The sequence below is a fragment of the Eretmochelys imbricata genome, chromosome 7 (assembly GCF_965152235.1).
Source record: "Eretmochelys imbricata isolate rEreImb1 chromosome 7, rEreImb1.hap1, whole genome shotgun sequence".
In the NCBI taxonomy this organism is placed as follows: Eukaryota; Metazoa; Chordata; order Testudines; family Cheloniidae; genus Eretmochelys; species Eretmochelys imbricata.
Window position 1 is genome coordinate 85466821 of NC_135578.1, and position 20557 is coordinate 85487377.

The following is a 20557-nucleotide window of genomic DNA, read 5'->3' on the forward strand; positions in this document are numbered from 1 at the left end:
GAACTTTTTCAAATTGAAACAAAGACTCCCCTTTTGTCTGTCTGTTGTTCTCTTGGGGAGAGGCGGACAGTTATGCTGTAAGAAGCTTGGGCCAGGTACGAAACAAATCATTGGTATCATACCTAGAAACTACTCGTTTAAAACCCCAGATATTTAAGTAGATCAGGAAATGTCTAGGAAGACATGACTAGGTTTATCCCTTTTATTTCGTTATGGCTTGTGGATTCCTCTGTGCTAACCCCACATGCTTTTGTTTTGCTTGTATTCTTGGAAGAAAGGTATTCTTGGGGCTTAATCCTTGTGGCTGCTCTTTTAAAATCTAACAATAGCTTGAGTTCCCAGATGTATTCTCTTTCTTTTTTATTATTAATAAAATTTACCATTTTTAAGAACAGGATTAGATTTGTGTGTCTTAAGAGGTTTGTGCACATGTTGTTTAATTAGCTGGTGGCAACAGCTGAGTTCCTTTCCCCCCCCTTTCTCAGCTCTTCCCTGGAGGCGTGTGTGTGAAAGGGCTTGAGGGTACCCCACTGGAAGGAATTCCCAAGTCCACCTTCCTGGGCTCTCAAAGGGGTTCTGCACTCGGGTGGTGGCAGCATCTACCAATCCAAGGTCAGAGAAAAGCTGTAACCTTGGGCCTTTAATACAAGCCTGGAGTGGTCAGTATTAATTTTTAGAATCCTTGCGGACCCCCATCTTCAGCGCTAGAGTGGGGAATTCGCCTTGACAGCAGGTATTTTACCTTTCTTTCTTTCTTTTTTAAATAAAAAAAATTGGATTCAGTTAGTTTCCCCGCATAAGGTTCCTTTATTGTTGGTGCCAGTGGTCCTGATCTTCTTAATCCAGTGGACACCAGTATCTGACTTAAGAATTTATAGACCTGCAGGAGGGTCTAAAAATGCATTTTTCAACTATAAAATGCAGAGTGACTGATGAGACTTGCTAGAGGAAAAAAGATATCTGGAGGTCACAAGATAAAAAAGTACTAAGACAGTGGCTCTCAACCTTTCTAGACCACTGTACCCCCTTCAAGAGTCTGATTTGTCTTATGTACTCACAAATTTCACCTCACTTAAAAACTTACAAAATCAGACATAAAAATACAAAACTATCGCTATTACTGAAAAATTGCATACTTTCTCATTTTTACCATATAATTATAAAATAAATCAATTGGAATATAAATACTGTATTTACATGTCAGGGTATAATATACAGAGCAGTATAAACAAATACTTGTCTATGAAATTTTAGTTTGTATTGGCTTCGTTAGTGCTTTTTAGGTAGCCTGTTGTAAAACTACGCAAATATCTAGATTAGTTGATGTACCCCCTGGAAGACCTGTCAGTACCCACGGGGGTACACATACCCCTGGCTGAGAACCACTAATCTAAGAAAAAGGACAGAACTTGCCACCCTTCATATGGTATGTTTAACAAACCAACTAAGCACTAACATTGACATGCTTTATAAAAGTAGCTGCCAGCCCTCCAACTAAAGAGGAAAAAAGCACAGGTAAAAAATAAATAAAGATCTTATCCAATGTATACACTTAAATCACTTCATAGAGAAAACATGAACAGTTTAGCTGAAATTCAGTGTCGGGTTTGCTAAGACTAAAACAGTAATTTCTTATTGTAGGTCTCTCTAGAATTTTTAAAAAATTATCCTTTCCAATATCAAGAAAATGGACGGTCTCAACACACATGCACATATTTATGATGGGATACACTTGAAATCTAGTATATCGGTAGAGATACTTTAATTGGAAGAGTCAAATTGACATCATTTGTACATTTCACAAGAAGCCTGAAATAAAATCACAGCCCCAATATGCACAGAATGGGTGTATTTAAAAAAAACAACGAAACACTGTACTTTGAAAAACATATAATATACACTTAGACTTCTATCAAGCCCAAGGTACCCAGAGACTTCTGAGACACAATGTCTGTGGAAGGCTGTGAATACTAACCCTCCAGCAAGCTGACCTAGAGGGGAAAGACTGTAGTTGTAGAGCACCCAATGGGAAGGAAAGTTGGTGCACATGAATTCTCCCATGTTCCATAGCTCCTCATCCCAGACCATTTCTCCCATGATCTGGCTGAACATCCTATGAAAGTTATTACAGCCCCCAGAGCTGTACAAACTTCCAAAAGGCCTCAAAAAGGACATACAAATCCAAGTTGTCCTGTGAGCTGACAAAAAATAGAGAGAAAGTCAGCTGCTGTTTTTGGAGTGGAGGGGAAGGAACTTGGATAGGCAGGAAGAAGATGGAAAGGGAATGTGGTCCCAAGCTGCCAGGTTGGCGGGTGGGGGGAAAGGGAGATTCCTATACCTTCTCAAATAGCTTTTCTGGAGTATAAGAGAAACTGTGACAGAGATCCTCTTTGGCCCAATGCCCATCCCCTCTTCTAATCTGCAGATCTCCAGAATAGTTACTCTGGGAGAAGGGATCCTCTGGGCTCCACTACCTGTCCTGGTGGCTAAACACCAATTAGCAGAGAATGGATTGAACCCTGTCAGGATGTTAAGGGCAAAACACTGGCCATGAGTGAAGTTATCCTGACCCAGCTGTGTATGACAGGGTCACTATTGCAAGGTGCATGCACACATGCACCTAGACACAGTAAATACTTGGCAGTTTTACAGTTTAAAGATGAGTATGGAAATTAGTAGTGGAAGAGTAAAAATAAGCACTCTCATTCCCTAGCATCCCACCACTATGTGTTAATCAACACAGTATGACTGGCAGGGTATTCCTGGGTAATTATTGTATAGTTTGGGTAGGACCTTTACATGCTTCAGAAGTCTAATAATTTCTTGTATAGATTGTGTTACTACCATTATGAAATGGGATAAATAACTTAAAATTTATAGTATTTGCACAGGTTAGATCTTCATGCATTTCAGAGAAGATTTAATTTAAAATGAAATTTCTAAAGCCATTTAATATTATTCTACCTTGCTAGTATACACTTATGCCTCATTTGTATATAACAATTTTGTGAATACAAGGTTCCTAGGTGCAAAGAGGCAAATGTCAAACAGGAAGCCTATTACACGCAAGTTTAGGACTAGACACACAGGGTATGAAAGATTCTGTTTGTTCCCTGCCCCAATGTGATCTATTCATTAGGAAGATGTACCAAATCTGTGAGAGACCTTATATGTTAAGCATGAGACATATGCCATGTGCTTTCCCCTACACTGGTGTCAAGTGGTAGTATGGAGAAGGATGATGGTGGGTTTTTAAATGATTTCTATTTAATCTATCAAGGAAAAATTCAAAAAAAGTTTCAGCGAACAAAAGAGATTCATTTGCGGATTCACGTTTCCATTTTGCTTGCAAGTTCGTGAACCAGAGAAATAGTGTGATTTTAATGGTAATTACTTATGTATTTTGGCTCTAATGACAATTAATGTCAAACTTACCTCCTCAAACCTGAAAATGGACAACCTAATAATGTCTAGGATTAAAATGCAACCCTTATCTTTCAGCAACATCACATCAGTTACAGGATAACCTTCTAGGGCTGTGGGAAACAAAAACTTCTACTTTAAATGCTCTGTCCAACTGCCCAAACAAGAGTCTGGAAATAATGCCGTGTAAATTACAACTCTAAAAGCCTGGAATCCCCCGGGGTACCTGATACAGGATGACTTCCTAACAACTTCACAGTTCTGGACTATTACTGCCACTGACCCACATTCATTCTCTTTCCTTATGTGCTGTGATACCAGCAAGCAACTTGCCTGTCCTTGGCATATATGAGAATCAGCACTGTGCCTCCTGTCAGTAACAGCAATAAGTGCTCCTTCTGAAACAGAAGATGGACACATTCCAGCGACCACTGTGCTACAAACATGAGTGCTTATTTCAGGGGACATATGACTCATAAGCCCCACAACCTCTCTCAACAATGTGTATTCTTCATTATATGAATACCAGCATATTCAGTTCAGTCCAAAAAGAAGGGACAGTCTCAGCCCCATGGAGCTTACAGAGGCAGGTAATATAGTTCAGATATGTGACGCACCTTTATATTATATATATATATATATATATACACACACACACACACAACTTATAGGATAGGTAAATTGAAAGTCAAGCTTCCAAACATTGCAACAACAACAAAATATATTGTGTACACTATTTACCTACAGGTGGGTTATTTTGTCCAAGAGCCTTGTAAAAAAAAAAAAGAATGTTCATGGTTACGATTTTGTCACGGCTATTTTTAGTAAAAGTCAGGGACAGGTCATGGGCAATAAACAAAAATTAATAAAAGCCAGAGACCTGGCCCTGACTTAACAACAACTGACAAAATGGGGCTGAGAGAGGGATGAGAGCCTGAAGCGGGGGCGGGGGGGGGTTAGAGCACCTGCTGCTGCTGACAGCTCTGAAGTCCCCCTGCCCTGGCTTGGCGCTCCAGGTCCTCCCGCTACCCACAGTGGCTGGGAGCTGCAGGGAGCCCTGCCACCTGTGGTGACTGGGAGCTGTGGGTCCCCCCACCACCTGATGTGGCTGAGAACTGTGGGGGATATCTGCCGCCCGCAGCAACTGAGAGCCGCAGGGGTTTCCTACTGTCCACGGCAGTTGAGAGCTATGGGGCCCCCTGCTGCCTGCGGTAGCTGAGAGCTGCAGGGTCCCCTGTCGCCTACGGCGGCTTGCAACTCCAGGTCCCCTGCTGCCTGATAGCTCCAGCCCCACCACCCAGGGGTGGAAGTGGAAAATGTCATGGAGGTCTCTGGAAGTCATGGAATCCGTGACTTTCGTGACCGCTGTGACATAATCTTATCCTTATTCATGGTTAGTATGAGAGGGTGCTCAGTATTTTTTATTGCATTTTTACAAATGGTGTTGCTTTAAAGGTCCCAAAGCAGCAGTACCAGAATAACAGATTTGTTGTTAAGTTAATGGCAGGGAAGGACATTTCAGGTTTTAGTGTCAGAGAGCGTTCATCAGCACGCTCATTGTTATCACCAGCACGCTCATTGCTATCAGTGATCAGAATAAGTGACTGGTGTAATCAAGTCTACTCACAGAACAACTCTTTCTGAATTTGAGTTCTAAATAAGTGTACAGTGCTAAAATTGCACTTAAAATCGAATTCCAGAACTGAATAGTTAATGACGTATTTTCTAAACTGGAAAAAGCAATGAACACTAGGCTAGGCGAGTCCAAGAGGCACCATGGCCATTGCAAGACTTTTATCAAAGTGATTGAAATTCTAGTGATGATCATAAAAGAAGATAAATGAGGTTCTCTCACTTTATTAGTCTCGTTTTACTCACATCATGAGAAACACAACACAGCTTGGCATTCTTTGCTCTAGAAAGGAGAGATCTAGAACTGGAACAAGGTGATGCAAGTACACTGGCAATGGTAAGGAGGGTGGAAGCTTGTCCAGCACCTGCTGCTAACCAATGCTATTAATCCTTCCTTTCATGAGCAGTAAACTCATTAAAAAATTGCTTAGGGAAACACTATCTTTTTCTTTCAAGTGTCCAAACCTGTTTAATGGCTTTACATTAGCATGTGCTGTCAACTTGCCACATTTTATTTTGCTCTCAAATGACAATTAGTTTTCTGTTGGTTGGTTGGTTTCAATATTGCTTCCCCCCCCACAAACTGTTCCAAAATATCAGCTGTCAAAAAGCAAAATTTCTCTCAGTGGTGGAAGTGAACTTTTAGCTTCCCCACTTTTACCTGACATTTTAAAGGAGTGAAGTTAAAGCACATCTAATTCTACTTGTCCTTGTACCTCTGCACTGAAATTCAAGTTTTGCTGATAAGATTCAAATTCCTCTGCTTCGGGGAGCAGCTGAAGCAACAAAAATGGTGCAGTGTCCTCAAAGCCATTTTGCTGTTATTGCCTTTGAATACGAGACTGAATTTCTGATACATTTAAATGTTACTTTAGTACCTTTGAAAAATATATTTTCACAGAAGCACAGAGCAAATTATGTGAAAAGACAGTGCTAGAGCAAGAAATGACTTGTAAATAAAATATGGTGACAGACTTCATCTTCTATGCAATATGCAAACAGCTATCTCCGCTGGTAACATGCAAATTAATTGCACTTTAACTGAAGCCAACTGACGTGCACTGCAGCAATACAGAAAGAATACCTGAATCCACTTACTGTGGCCTATTAGCCATACTCTTCATAAATGGAATTCAGGAATTGTAAAAGATACCCATTAGGTCAAAATAAAAAAAATCATAGCAAGTAGAGTTTGAGTGGTTAGGATGAGGACAGGGTGATGTTTGGATGCCAGAGGGGTCAAGCTGCCAGTCTGAAGAGGCAGGTAATAGTACAAAGTACCTTAATTTTCTTCCACTTCAATTAGTTTTTGAAGATTCTCACTAATTGTCAGGGATGAGTTGAACGAAGTGATAGAACCTAGATGATCTAACCCCAATAACAGTTTTAAGTACAGCAGTGACGGGCTCCCCCGATACTATTTAGACTGGATTTCATGGTTTTATTCCGCTGGTTATATTAGTAAAAATCCATTGCAGAAAGCAGCAATGGCAAAGTTTTAGTATTTAGTAGTCTTTCTACTTTACTTAATTGTAACTTCAAAAGAATTTCCAACATAAGACAAATTGAACTCTAAATCATGTTGTGACTTACTGTAAATGAGACTTTTATGAGACTAAGAATTTAAAATTATATTCCATATTTTTGTTCTATTTTGTTTGCTTGATTAGAGAGCATGTCAAGACCTAGTTAGGTTACTGAGATACAATGCAAATTATCAAGACACAAATAGGGCCATGCCAAATTCACAGTCCATTTTGGTCAATTTTATGGTCATAGGATGTTAAAAATTGTAAATTTCATGATTTCAGCTATTTAAATCTGAAACTTTAGGGTGTTGTAATTGTTGGGGTCCTGACCCAACAAGGAGTTGGGGGATTGCAAGATTATTATAGGGAGGGTTGCTTTACTGCTACCCTTACTTCTGTACTGTGCTGCCTTCAGAGCAGGGCAGCTGGAGAGCAGCAGCTGCTAGCTGGGAGCCCAGCTCTGAAGGCAGAGCCAACACCAGCAGCGGCACCAAAGTAAGGGTGGCATGATATGGTATTGCCACCCTTACTTCTGCACTGCTGCTGGAGGGGCGTCATCTTCAGAGCTCGGCACCCTGCGAATAGCTGCCACTCTCTGGTCACCCAGCTCTGAAGGCAGCATTGAAGTAAGGATGGCAATACTGTGAGCCCCCCTAAAACAACACTGTGACCCCCCGCAACTCCCTTTTGGGTCAGGACCCCAGTTTGAGAAATGCTGGTCTTCCCTGTGAAATCTGTATAGTATAGGGTAAAAGCACACAAAAGACCAGATTTCACAGTCCATGACACATTTTTCATGGCTGCAAATTTGAGAGGAGCCTAAACATAAAGGATACAGAAACTGACATAACACTAAGTTTTCTAACTTGCCACAGGGTTCCTGGTTTGTTTAAAAAAAAAATTCTATGATCTCTTTCAAAGAAACTAAGTGCTAAAAATCTTGGCAGCTTGTGGTTCCTCAGGATACTTTTTTTTTTTTTAAGCTTACCTCAATGTAGGCAAAAACCATACCTTGTGTTACCATAAGCCTCCCAGAACACATTTTTGCAAAGCTTCCGTTTTCTTCTTTTCTACAAACTCTGCTGCCCATTACAAAGTGACTCATAAAAGAGCCTGTGAATATACCTAAAAGACCAATAATAAGGGAGAGAGGAAATCCTTTCCCTTCCCTCAAAATATTCATCATCAGACCCACTGGTTGTCATTGTACCTCCTTCTACCATCCCAAAGATTGGTGGGCATGTTCATTTGCAGGATTTATCACAAAGAGAAAGAAACTTAAAACTAGAAGAGTTTGCTATGCCACTGCCTTTTTCCTAAGCTACTTTCAGTGAAGCAGTCACAGGGAACTCTCATGAGACCTCCCAAATGTCTGATCGTCCACAAATCACATAGTTTAGAAAGGACGCATGGAGCATACATGATCCAAGGAACTTCCACCTGTTTGTACATACTCTATTTGGGAGCATCATGTGCTATGAAGCAAGGGGGGCAGCTCTCCCCCAACCTTGGTTTGCCCTGCCGCTGTGCCTCAACTAGTCCATAGATCATAGAATTGCTCCACTATGTCTTCAACTTTTTGCTCCCCCAGATTTTGCAGGATACAATATAATCCCATATAACATTCTATACGTTGGACACAAATTTGCCCCTCCCAGAATTTTTTTGAATGACACCAGACTGTATTCCAAGATGTAATGTGTTAATTGTATCAGCTTTTCACCTGTGAAGACTAGAGTTGAAATCCTTGCTGAAGTATGAAGTCAATAGAATTTTGGTGACCTCATCCTAGTCTTCTGTTCATCCACAACAGGAATGGCAAGAATGATAAAGTCAGGACTGAACTTCAGTCAAAGACAAGTACATGAAAACTGCACAGACCAGTCCTTGGCTCAAGCTAATGTTATTTACTGATGGTCATCGTTACAGGCACTATGGTCAAACAGTTTCTTAAGGCAGTTTGGCAACAAAATAGATCTTGAATTACCTGTAGAACTTATACTCTGGAAAGAGAATATTTAATTTACTAATTTAATAGCCACCATTTTCACTTTGTAAGAGCAATGTTTCAGAATGTAACGTAAAAGTTATGCTGTACTGTTCCAAAGGCTCTACGCATTACACACATTTGTATAGTCTTCCCCCCACCTCCATGACAATGTTTATTGACTGATTGGAACAAAACAGTTTTTAAAAGTGTGTTTAGAATAAAGTTTGAACTAAACAACTATTTTTTGTTCTCAGCTCATCACATATTAGGCAAATACAAGGATTAAAGAGGCACAGTTTTATTCTGTAGTGTTTATAAATCACCTCTCTTGGAAGTCTGAAAATAAATTCTGTCTCATTTCATTAGGCAAATAATAATTTTCTTCCTTGGGTTTTTCTAACAGAACTGAAAATTAACACAGAATTTCTCTTTACTTCCCCCTTTTATGCACCAACATCACCAAAACAGATCAGTACAGCTCTGGAAACAAGGTCCATTATTTTTTGCTCCACAGCTATAAGAGGACAGAAATATTATCCTGCATTAACAGTGGCTATTATTTGTATATTTCTTGCCAACAGAAATAACAGACAGGCTTTTATTTTAGCTTTTGTTATTTAGAACCCAGAGGACATTCTTTAAGCAGATTACAAGATATCATAGACTGAGTTTGGAGCAGGGTGAATAATATAAAAAAATGGTTACTGCAATATTTGTTTAAATCTGTGGACAATTCATTTCAGCTGCGTTTACACGCCTTCTGGGTTCTCTATCCACTAGCATTCACATGACTGCGTTTACTAGAACAAATGCACCAGGAAAGTGAATTTTAAGCTTGCACATTCTAATAATTACAAAAAATGAACTGCAAAGTTGTGTTGTGCACCCATTTGCACATAAACCTGAAAATACAAGAGTTATGTTGATCTAGACTAATATGGTCAATCACAAATAAGGAACTCTGCTAGAATTTTTAATTTTGAACAGCAAGCCAAAAATAATCAATATTCATAAAGTTATGCCCAAAAATTTAAAATAATGAATAAATATGAAGAAGTCACAATTTGCTAGTGGACATTCTGCAAAATCTTGGGCTAACTCTGAAAAAGTTGAATTCATTACCAATTATTCATTCAAGTAGTCAACAGAATCCCTTTTAGGAAAAACTATCCAATGTACATGCCATAACAGAAGAATTGCATCAGTGGTAAGCATTTAAAAAAAAAAAAGAATTCTGTGATAACAGATTATAGAAAAATAGACTGTACTTACTGGAGAGAACTGTAGTGAGGAAGATGTAGTCAGAAAAAGAGATGAGTCCACATTCTCCAAGTGTATAAAATATACTGTCTTCATCAGCAAACTTCTCTCGTTCTTGGGATAACTTCTATTTTATAGATCCAACCCACACCCCCCAAAGAAAGAAAATAAAGGAATCAATTAAACACTTAAAGAGGATCTATATCATTTATATCATTGCCAACAACAAGCTTTTTTTATGAACATATCCCTCCTATTACCATTCAATGGACCTTTTCCAGACTTCAAATCTATCAGATGTAGTGGTTTTTGTTTCAAATAAAGCACAAAATGGAACTGGCCAATATATGTAGCATCTTTAGCCTAGTAGAGAGATAGAAACAACATATGATGTGCTTTTTGTTTAGTAAAAAGAAAAGGAGTACTTGTGGCATCTTAGAGACTAACCAGTTTATTTGAGCATAAGCTTTCGTGAGCTACAGCTCACTTCATCGGATGCATATTGTGGGAAAAAACAAACAAACAAACAAACAAACTGGTTAGTCTCTAAGGTGCCACAAGTACTCCTTTTCTTTTTGCAAATACAGACTAAAACGGCTGTTACTCTGAAACCTGTCTTTTTGTTTAGTGTTGTTTAAATCCTCTAGCAAATAATGGTGCTGTATAATCTAGGCTCTTTACAGCAGAAATAAAATGGAAGCCATAATGAGTTTTACCCCAAAGTGTTTTATTTCTATTATAGTTGTCTAGTTTAACAATAGCTTAGAGCAGTTTGGTTTTAATATCTGAAGTGATCACAGTTTCCCCAAAATTTAGTTACCTGCTAAAATGTTAGTATAACCCAAGCATTTGTTTGTAAAAGACAACTACTAGAGTCAAAATTCCTCCATGAATGCATGCAACTTTTAAGATAACTGGAAACTTTTTGATTAGAAAAGCACACTACATGTATTTTATCAAGTGATCTCACTTCTGAGCTGAAAGCCATTGGGTGTCTGATCCAATGAAGCTTTAAAGACTGAAAAGGATCCATAGAATTGTGTTAGAGGCTGGATATTGAATTTCATAGTGGTGAACCATTTAGAAAATACACACGCACATACAGAGGGAAAGAAAATTAATATAAAAACTTTAAGTGCAGTTGAGGTTAATCCATATCTGATCATGCAAGCACAGAAGCAGAAACAATGCAAGCTTAATTTAGCAACAGTATTGTGAAACAAAAAACAACAAACACCGCCACACAAAAGTCCAGCTACACAACTGACCCCATCTGTTACCTCTGTCTAGCGAAGATCCCATCATATTCAAGATAAAGGAAAGAAAATTGGTTAACCAACAAGGTAAGTTCACAAAACAGCAAAACTAACTGATCTGTTAGACTTGCAAAAATCAAGAACGATTTTCAGCAACTAGCTATTTGCTGAAACTGTACACTGCTAAGAAGCCTAGGTATAAATTCCAGCAAGAGTTGATATTGAGTTGAAGGTTCAGACCCACCACCTACAGCTGTCTCTTGTTCAGTTATATTTGAAAGAAGTCACCATTCTACTTGACAGCAGATTGGAGATTAGTTCGCCTAATAATTTAAATGAAACTTTGACAAATATCTGACTTGGAAACCATAAGAGGAAAAAAGTCATCATATTGATCAGCAAATATACAATTTCCAATTAAGCTCAGCTCTACTGATCAAATATAACCTGTAACAGTAACTCATATTTTGAAGACTTGGAGTTGTTAAGAATGTGAAGTGAGGTAAACCTCCACAAATCAGCAGAAGCATTTATCAATGCCTCCACTTTGCACAGATATTAGCAATACATTATCACAGTACATCAGGCTGTGTTTTCTTTTCATTAAAGAAATATTTTTATATACACACACATACACAAACTTATGTCAAACTCTACCCAAAACCACCCACACAGCGCTGATTATGTTGAAGACAAATAAACAGCCTCTAGTTCTCTCTGAACGCAAAGGAAGCTTGAGTTAAAAGCCAGTAAATTTTTTTGCAAGCATTTTCTTGGATTATTGTCATGGTTGTATCCCACAATGGTATATCCCACTCATGTTATTTATTGACTCTGTCTTTGCATTTATCTTTAGCAGAGCTCATTATAAACCAGCTACCGACATCCAGATAAATGTGAAGTATTTACAGAGAAAGGATTAACAAACACTACATACTGTGTGGGGTATATTTGGAGATAAATTTTAATTGTTACGAGTATTATGAATTGACGCTTTTAAAGTTGGCTTTTATTTAATATTAAAGGCTGGGAAAGATCCTTATAAATTAAAAGTTATGTGAATGGGCTAAAAGCATCCCCATAAAATCTAGTTTTAAGTTAAATCTCCTCAGAAATACAAATCTTATAGATAGAATATTTTTGTATCCTTTTCTCACTTGAGTTTTGCTTTGAGTAAAGAACATAACTATTTTTAAAAACCTACTTAATCTACTATTATTTGTCAGAGGTTAGATATAAACATGGGAAACTAATGCATGCTACCACCATGAGGCCTATTCTGATCCCATTCAAGTTATTGGGAGCTTTAACACCAATTTCAGTAGAAGCAAGAACAAAGTCCATTTGCCAAAAAGAGATGTAATTTTGTACGTTGGGATGTTCAGACTCTTCCATTGTTGCTGTTTTTTGAGAAGGAGTGAGCATATTAAAAAAAACTGCTGGTATTTCTAATTTGTATTTTTGTTCATCATGTATATTTTGTTGTCTTCCACAAAACATTTGGAAGATATTCTCCACAGAGGTGCTAAAAGTTTCGAGTTATTTTAAATGAAAGATTATAACCTGCAGAAGTTGATTACCCGTGCCTAGGGAAAACTTCCTTCTAGGTTTGAGCAAGTGGATTTTTCAAGAGACTAATGCCAAACATAGGTGCCCACCAATAGTTGAGCTCTGTTGTTCTGCAGACATCGACAGGGTAAGAATTCAATACCCATTTTAATGAAATGCAGTCAACTGGTGCTAGAACAAAGGGTAGACCACACTTTGTTAACATAAGAACATAAGAATGGCCATACTGGGTCAGACCCAAGGTCCATCCAGCCCAGTATCCTGTCTACTGACAGTGGCCAATGCCAGGTGCCCCAGAGGCAGTGAACCTAACAGGTAATGATCCAGTGATCTCTCTTCTGCCATCCATCTCCACCCTCTGACAAACAGAGGCTAGCGACACCATTCCTTACCCATCCTGGCTAATAGCCATTAATGGACTTAACCTCCATGAATTTATCCAGTTCTCTTTTAAATTCTGTTATAGTCCTAAACTGGGTTTTAAAATGGTGATCCCATCCAAACCAGCAGGACAGAGTTTAATAGTATCTGAGGGTAGAAGGAGAACTGTACCGACTATCTGTTGTGAAAGATACAGCCTATCAGATGTGCCAGAAATGAAAGAATCTCCAAGGACTGGCTTTCTTGTATGGTTAGGGTTTAGCCAAGTATGCACATTGAAGATAAAAGGTTGAAAGTTTAACTGAGAATTACCGGTGAAGTTGAGAGGAACGTGTAAGAGACAAATAAATGGAACTATATCCATATATTTTACAGTGTGACTTAACAGAGGATTTTACTGGGCCTTTTTTGCATTTGTTTGCTCACCCACCTGAAAAGAAAAATCTATCAGTATCTAAAACTAATGACAATTCTAGATTCAAAGTTGCCTCAAGGATTCTGAACACCACAAGCTATGAGAAACCATCACATGGATTGTTTAAAACTTTTTGAAATGCTATAAAGCCTATTGACATTAAAGGCACAAAATCGATACCCAATTCTCTCTTTATTAAAATATATTTCCTCTTGTCTATAAAGCTCTGACTTCTAGTCAATGCCATCAACACCTTTTGTGCAGTCTATTTTTTCTGCTGTTTCATTACAACATAGCATGAGTTATATTACAGCTGAAAGGTTAACATGAGGAATTAAAACAGAGAAAACTGACAAAGAAAAGCAAAATTAAAACTCTTTAGGCAATGAGTCATCTTTATAATTGGCACGATTAGTTACTGGTACAACTTCAGTACAACCTTCAAATTTCATGTGCTCAAGTTAAAACGATTAACCAAGAATTTTCAAACAAATTAAAAAAAAGTCAACCCTATGTAAAATACATTAAAAAAACTGAGCAACCAGTTAAGATCATACAACATTGCCTAAAGAACATTCATAGGTGGGAATTCGCAAGTGAGCAATGCATTGTAAAAATATTTATAATAATTTTTATCAAGCAGTGAATCACATTAGACACAAGCACACAAACAAGCATACATAAACAGATACATTTACAAATCAAATACATAATTTATTTCATTACAAACAAGTCTGTGTATATTCCGTGAACATGGGCTGGAGGGATAGTTCAGTGGTTTGAGCATTGGCCTTCTAAACCCAGAGTTGTGAGCTCAATCCCTGAGGGGGCCCATTTAGGGGTCTGGGGCAAAAATTGGGGATTGGTCCTGCTTTGAGCAGGGGGTTAGACTAGATGACCTCCTGTTCTCTTCCAACCCTGATATTCTATGTAACAAACTCAGTAAAATTTTTATCAAACAGATTCATACCGTCAATTGATCTTACAAACTTTGCTAAACATTGACCATGCAGCTGAAAGGTTTATCTACATTTAAAGAAGGAAGCTCAGTCTATTCCATAAAATTTAGGCTTTCTAGCAACAAGCAGATCCAAGAATGACAATTTAATCTAATGGAAGAAAAAAAAAAGTTATCTTAAGGCAACTAACAACACTGATGTATGTTCTTGCTTTCCAGAGTGTTGTGTGTGTTGCAATAAATACCAGAAAAGCAATTCCATCATTTAGCCAGGAGTTTTGAGCAGTCATTTTGGTACTCTTTTCCCCTAAGGCAAACACAGAAAAATATGGAAATTGTTTCCCCACCTTTATAAACTCTGTCAAAAGCCTGACAAATATAAGGTCAAGAAAAATGTTTGATTTTTCTTACTCTGATCTCAGCTAATGAAAGTGGAAGGGGGCAGGGATATTGATTTTTTTCCTTTTTCCCCCTTAAAGGAATTTTTGATTTTTAGTTCTCAAGTGACATATACAGAGGCTGTAACCAAGTAAAGCATTGAGAAATATTATGCAAGCTTCCTCTCATATTCTGCCAGTGCATCTTGATGTTGACTTGCCACACAGCTAGGCCCTGGAGAGGTCTGGCCCTTTCTTGAGCAAAGACTGCCAAATAATGGGACAGCTTGCAGTTGCAGACAAATTCATGTCAGCTAAACCAAATCTAAATTTAGGTTTCCTGTAAAACCCAACTTGGTACCTTTCCCCCACCTCACTTTCTATACCCTCTGGAGGTTTTTGTTTTTTTAAGTTGGGAGCAAAAAATCATATCCTTCAGGGCTCACTCAGGAGAGAAGTCCAGAGTGTTAAATAAAAAGGGACGTGGTGGTGAAGTCACAGGACTGGAATCTTCTGGCTGACTGCCCAGTATAAGCATCTGCACTGCCACCCTGTTAGAATGCCAGTGGAGGGGCAATAAGAGAACCTAGTGCTCTGGCTGTTGCCAGGCATGATTTACAGTTAAACTATCAAAGTATACACGTCATCTAATATTCAGATAAATGAATATATAAAGCTGTATCTTTTGACAGATTTACTTCTGTCTTCTCCGCAAAGTCAGAGAGTTCTGTGAATTTCACTATTCACCTCTGTTGCATTTAAAAAGCTAATCTAAATAAACCCCTGTAGCACCATTTCATTTTGCATTTCAAAAACTACTTAACGAACAACATTTAATGTGCTGCTTTTGGAAAAAAAGTACTTTGGCAAGTCATTTAAAATGACAGTATGTATTTCATCCTGGGGGATGTAAACATACATTCAGCAAGTTTATCCATGCAATTAATGCTTATGTTTCAATACCCACTTCGGGCTCATGTGCATCAAAGCATCAAAAAGTTGTGCATCTCAAGCAATCGCTTCACAGTTTTCCCCTTCCAAAACAACAAAGCATAGTGCATGTAATGAAATTAGTAATTTCACCCAAAAATTAGATTTTTTTGTTTGTGAATTAATGACAGACTATAGCTCAACCTTATCCATTTTTGATTTACAATAGCTGTTGAGATTAAGGTTTTGTTCCCTTTTTAATTCTTTAACATTACAGAAATTGTGTATCCATCTATGAAAAATGAATGCTTAAGATACTGTAAATTTCAGCTTGCTGTAAAGCAAATTCCCTTTCATTCCCAACTGACCACCTTTAGTTCTATGGACTATTTAACACATACACTAAAACGTTATAAACTTTTCTTTCATAGACAGCCATGAATATTCACACTGGAAAAAAAAAAAAAAGACTTAGAAATGTTTTGGTTTGAAGCTTTACAACAATCAGCGTATTCAGGATCAAGACTGAAACAGTATCTCTCATCTGTCTCAGAGGACTAAATATTGTAGAGATATTCTAAATCTGTATCAATTTTGATGTCCATTAGGATAAGTTACAGCATACCAGCCTTTGCTCTGAATTTCCTGGATTTTGTAGTTAGACCTTCAGCATTTTTGCATTTTCATTTATGATTTTCTGTGTTCTAGTTTTAAACTAGTACTACAAAAAAGAAAGCAATTTTTCACAGATATTTATGGGAATCAAAGGGACATTTGTCAAACAAACTTCTTTCTAATGGAAAGCCAAGTCCCTTGCAGAAGTCCCATGGGGATGATTTTCTCTTTCATTTCCTTTTTAGACAAATTGCTTGTGTTTTTAAAGTCACTGTTTAAGGTTCTCTGAAATCACATCCAATCAATACCAAGAACATTCACAAAGTTACATAGCAATATACCTGTATACCGTACACAATTAGTTCTGGCGTGCTGCATGGTATTTTACTTTCCTGGGCCCCTCCTGACTGGCAGCGTCCATTTAAATAAAACAAACAGATAGAGATCCTGCTATGAGCACAGCTAGACCAGGAAAATAGGCAATGTTTTAGAATCATGTTAGTCAACACATTTTAATTAGCACATTTTTCATTTCCACATAGCATCTAGCTTAGACCAGGATAGACTCCTTTAAAAATATTAACTGATCTTGGTCAACTCAATAGTGCTCAGCAGCATTCAGAATGTGCAAATGTGTCTCCTATTTTCATAGTCTAGACAGAGCCTGGGTAAATGCACATTGCTTACTTCAACCAGAAAAACTCCTTCACAACCAGTGCAACCTAGATCTGGGTAACCTTTTAAGACAGTTCTTCTGAAAGTGATTTTGAGCAGATATTCTGTAACAGTACCTCTCTTGGAGCATGTACAAAGATATACATGTATATAAAGGACAGTTATGAAATTCCCATGAAGGTTATGGGTTAAATACCCAGTGGCCATGTTTTCAAATATTAATACCAAGGACATTTTATTTCTGTTTTCAAAATACCAAAAGACTGATACTACATAGTCAGATAAAATGCTATTCAAATTCTAAAGCATCAAAGCCATTTAAAGATTTATAAGTGGCACCCATCACCTTGGCACCTGACTATCCAGTTAAAACACCCATTAAATTAAAAAAAAAAAAAAAAAAAAAAAAGTCCTTCAGCTTGAAGAGTCCAGAGGCAAAACTATGCAGATCGGTCCTGCAGTGTACCCTGAAGCAAGGACAGACAAAATTATATTATATATATATCTCCCATTAATTGTTTTTTCCTTTTTATTGACTTTTTAAAAAGCAATATATTTCACAACCAATGTTACATAAGGGTGGTCTAGTTTTTTTAAGTCTGAAAATAAAAAAAATTGCTCAAGCTTAGTCTTATGAAGCATTTCATTGAATAGTGAATTTTATAGTTGAGTTTTAAGCCTCTGCATATAGTAACACTATCCGCAGGTTCTAGAATGCTCCTGTTGTATCTTCATATAAACAAAAACGGGTTCTGAATGTCAAATTCAGAGGTATCAGAATATTAAAAAGTAGCTTAGAAAAGTTAGGAAAATACCCACTCGCGTGTTCTTTATTTTAGTCAGGAAAGCACTTTGGCTTATCATCTCTGAGTAGCACATACTAATGGAAAGAATTTTAATGTAAATCTTTTATCTTTAGGATATATCTGAAGATGAGACATAAAACCTTTCCCTGGGCTTTCTTCCTCTAAATGGGAATTTAGACATTTTCAGGAGAATCAAGAATTAAGCAGCTACCATTACTGTTGGTGGTCTCCTGAGACTGGAAAAAGAAATTTACAGATACTCCTCTCAGCAACACAGTAAATATCCGTCACTGTTAAACAAACCGCACCTGAAATGCAAGGCCAGCATTCTATGCAGTCAAGAGAAAAAGCACAAACTTTCCAAGACGTTCACAGGCAGCAGGAACTGGACATGCAAGGGAGAAACCCCTGCTAGAAAAGCAAGAAGGAAATGCCTCTGAAAAGGGACAGTCTATACTTCGATTTCCCACTGGTGGCGCTCCCCAGGACTCAAAATTGATGCAAACTTATGCCATTTTAACAAGGCTTATATTAGTATATCAAATACACACTTCCTTTTCAAACAAAGTTATTTACTCTTTGGTTTAGAGCAACATTGCGCCATCATTGCAATTTAGCAATAGTTGCTTAAGTTTAATTTTCCACCATTAAGCTATTTTTAGGCTATAGGTGCCAACATTTTCAATGTACCACAGGGTACTGCAAAAACATCACACAAAGAACCTAACAAATACAATCTTTCATCTGTGAAGGGATATTACTTTTCACCCATCTAAAAGGACCAACAACTCAGTGCTGCGGGTACTGTTGGGCTTTCAAGATTTCTCAGGACTGATCAAAAACAATTGGTCAGTGGTGAGAGGTTCTAGTTTATCAACTATAGACCTGTCTTCACATGCCCTTATTAATAATTTTTTAATGATAAAAAATGATAGACTTTATCAGAATGTGTGCCTAGAACTTTGAGGTGAAGAACTTTTCTACTGCCAAGAACAAAAGTTCCAATTCCTGAACTCCCTGCTTGGTGATTTAAGAGAATAAACCCACTGGCCTTTCTGGTCTCCTCCTCATGCTAATTTGGAAAGATGTAAAGAAAGGTGTAAAGATGCTGCCTAATGTAAAATGTGCTAAGCAGTATCTCAGAACTGGTCTATAGATAAATCACATCCAAAAAGTATGTTAAGTTGCAAAATCAAAAATTAGGAAATGAAAGTACTAAGGTTGACTATGCAACCTTAGTTTGATCCCCTGGTGCACTGCAGTGTAGTTGTAGCAATGTCAGTCCCAGGATATGAGAGAGACTAGGCGAGTGAGGGAGTATCTTTCATTGGACTGACTTCTGTTGGTGACAGAGACAAGTTGGTCCAACAAAAGCTATTATCTCACTCATCTTGTCCCCCTTGCGCAGTTGCATTTGATGAAGTCTTTAATTATGAGATCACATACTATTTTTTCCAGCCTCATTAAATGCACAGGAATGGGCACTGCTCAGGGAATGAATCCTGGTTAAGGCTAAGATTTTGTTGTGGTTATTTTTAGTAAAAGTCACGGACAATAAACAAAAATTCACGGAAGCTGTGACCTGTCTGTGACTTTTGCTGCTGCGGCTAAATGGTTTCCCCCGCCACAATGGTGGCTGGGAGCTATTGGGATCCCCCTCTACCCACGGCACCGGGGAGCTGCAGGGTGACCATATTTTCCAAAGAGAAAATGGGACACCCCCAGCCACTTGCCCGATGTGTCCCCCTCCCTGAGGCTGTCGCCCATCGCTGGAACCCTAAGGAGGGCCCCCTTAGGAGTCTGTCACCTGTCGCTGGAACCTTGCAGGGGGCCCCGTCGCCTGTCACTGCTGTCACCCATCACTGGAACCCTGCCAGGGCCCTGCTGCCTGCCAGCTCCTGAGTCCAGCAGCCACTGGGGCTAAGCAGAGAATGTCATGGAGGATCTCTGGAAGTCACGGATTCCCTGACTTCCATGACCTCCGTGACATAAATGTAGCTTTAATCAGAGTTGAGTAGTGACTGAAACTGTTGTCTTTAAGTTCCCTGCTTATTTTTAGTTGGGAGATGAGTACTGAATGAGAGGGAACTGCCGGAAGAGAAAGGATAGTTTCATGGTTAAGGAAGTTTAATGCTGCCCTGGAGAATTGGATTCTATCCACGCCTTTGCCTCAGAGCTTCTTTGTGATGCTGGACAAGTCACTTCAACCACATTTTTCAGAGGTGGTGGTCACTTGCATGTTCCTTATATTCTGGATTCCCACAGAGAGGCCACATCTGCAGACATGCTGAGCACACACAGCTGCAACTGACATCAATTGGAGCTGTGCTCTGCATATATATGCTATAAAACGCAAAGTGCTCTGAAAAACCAGGGTGTAGATATCTCAAGTTAGCATCTAAAAGTGACACATTTGACAATATTGATCTTTAATGTGTCTGTGCCTTAGATTCCCCAGATGTAAAATGTAAAAAATCACCACCACTTTACCTTAGAGGGGTTTTGTGAAGATAAATTCATTAACATTTGCAGTGTAATGTGTAGTGATGCATTTACTTGCTACAGCGATGACCACTGTAGGAAAGCCAAAGAGGAAAATAATAATTCTGTATTGAGAGCAGGAACTGAAATGTAAATAAGGCCTGGAGCCACACAATGAATGAAGAAATATGCGAAAACTACCAATTCACAGAATGTGAGAGGGAAAAAACCAGTGTGTGATCCTATCGTTAAAGACTATC

General features: G+C 38.3%; 1 protein-coding gene across 7 annotated transcripts in view; it reads right to left on the reverse strand.

The window, feature by feature from the left end:
• MICU1 (mitochondrial calcium uptake 1) overlaps nucleotides 1–20557 on the reverse strand; it is a 216743-nt gene that overhangs the window by 110877 nt on the left and 85309 nt on the right. For 4 of the 7 annotated variants that reach the window (XM_077822070.1, XM_077822071.1, XM_077822073.1 and 1 more), the window contains exons 6-7: nucleotides 11103–11120; nucleotides 9847–9961 (exon numbers count right to left, since the gene is read on the reverse strand). The exons of 1 other annotated variant lie outside the window; for it this stretch is intronic. In XM_077822070.1, the coding sequence (XP_077678196.1) occupies nucleotides 9847–9961; nucleotides 11103–11120 (133 nt within the window). Of the gene's footprint in view, nucleotides 1–9846; nucleotides 9962–10094; nucleotides 10329–11102; nucleotides 11121–20557 lie in introns of those variants that run through there. 2 more of the 7 variants (XM_077822076.1, XM_077822074.1) reach the window with 2 other exon arrangements.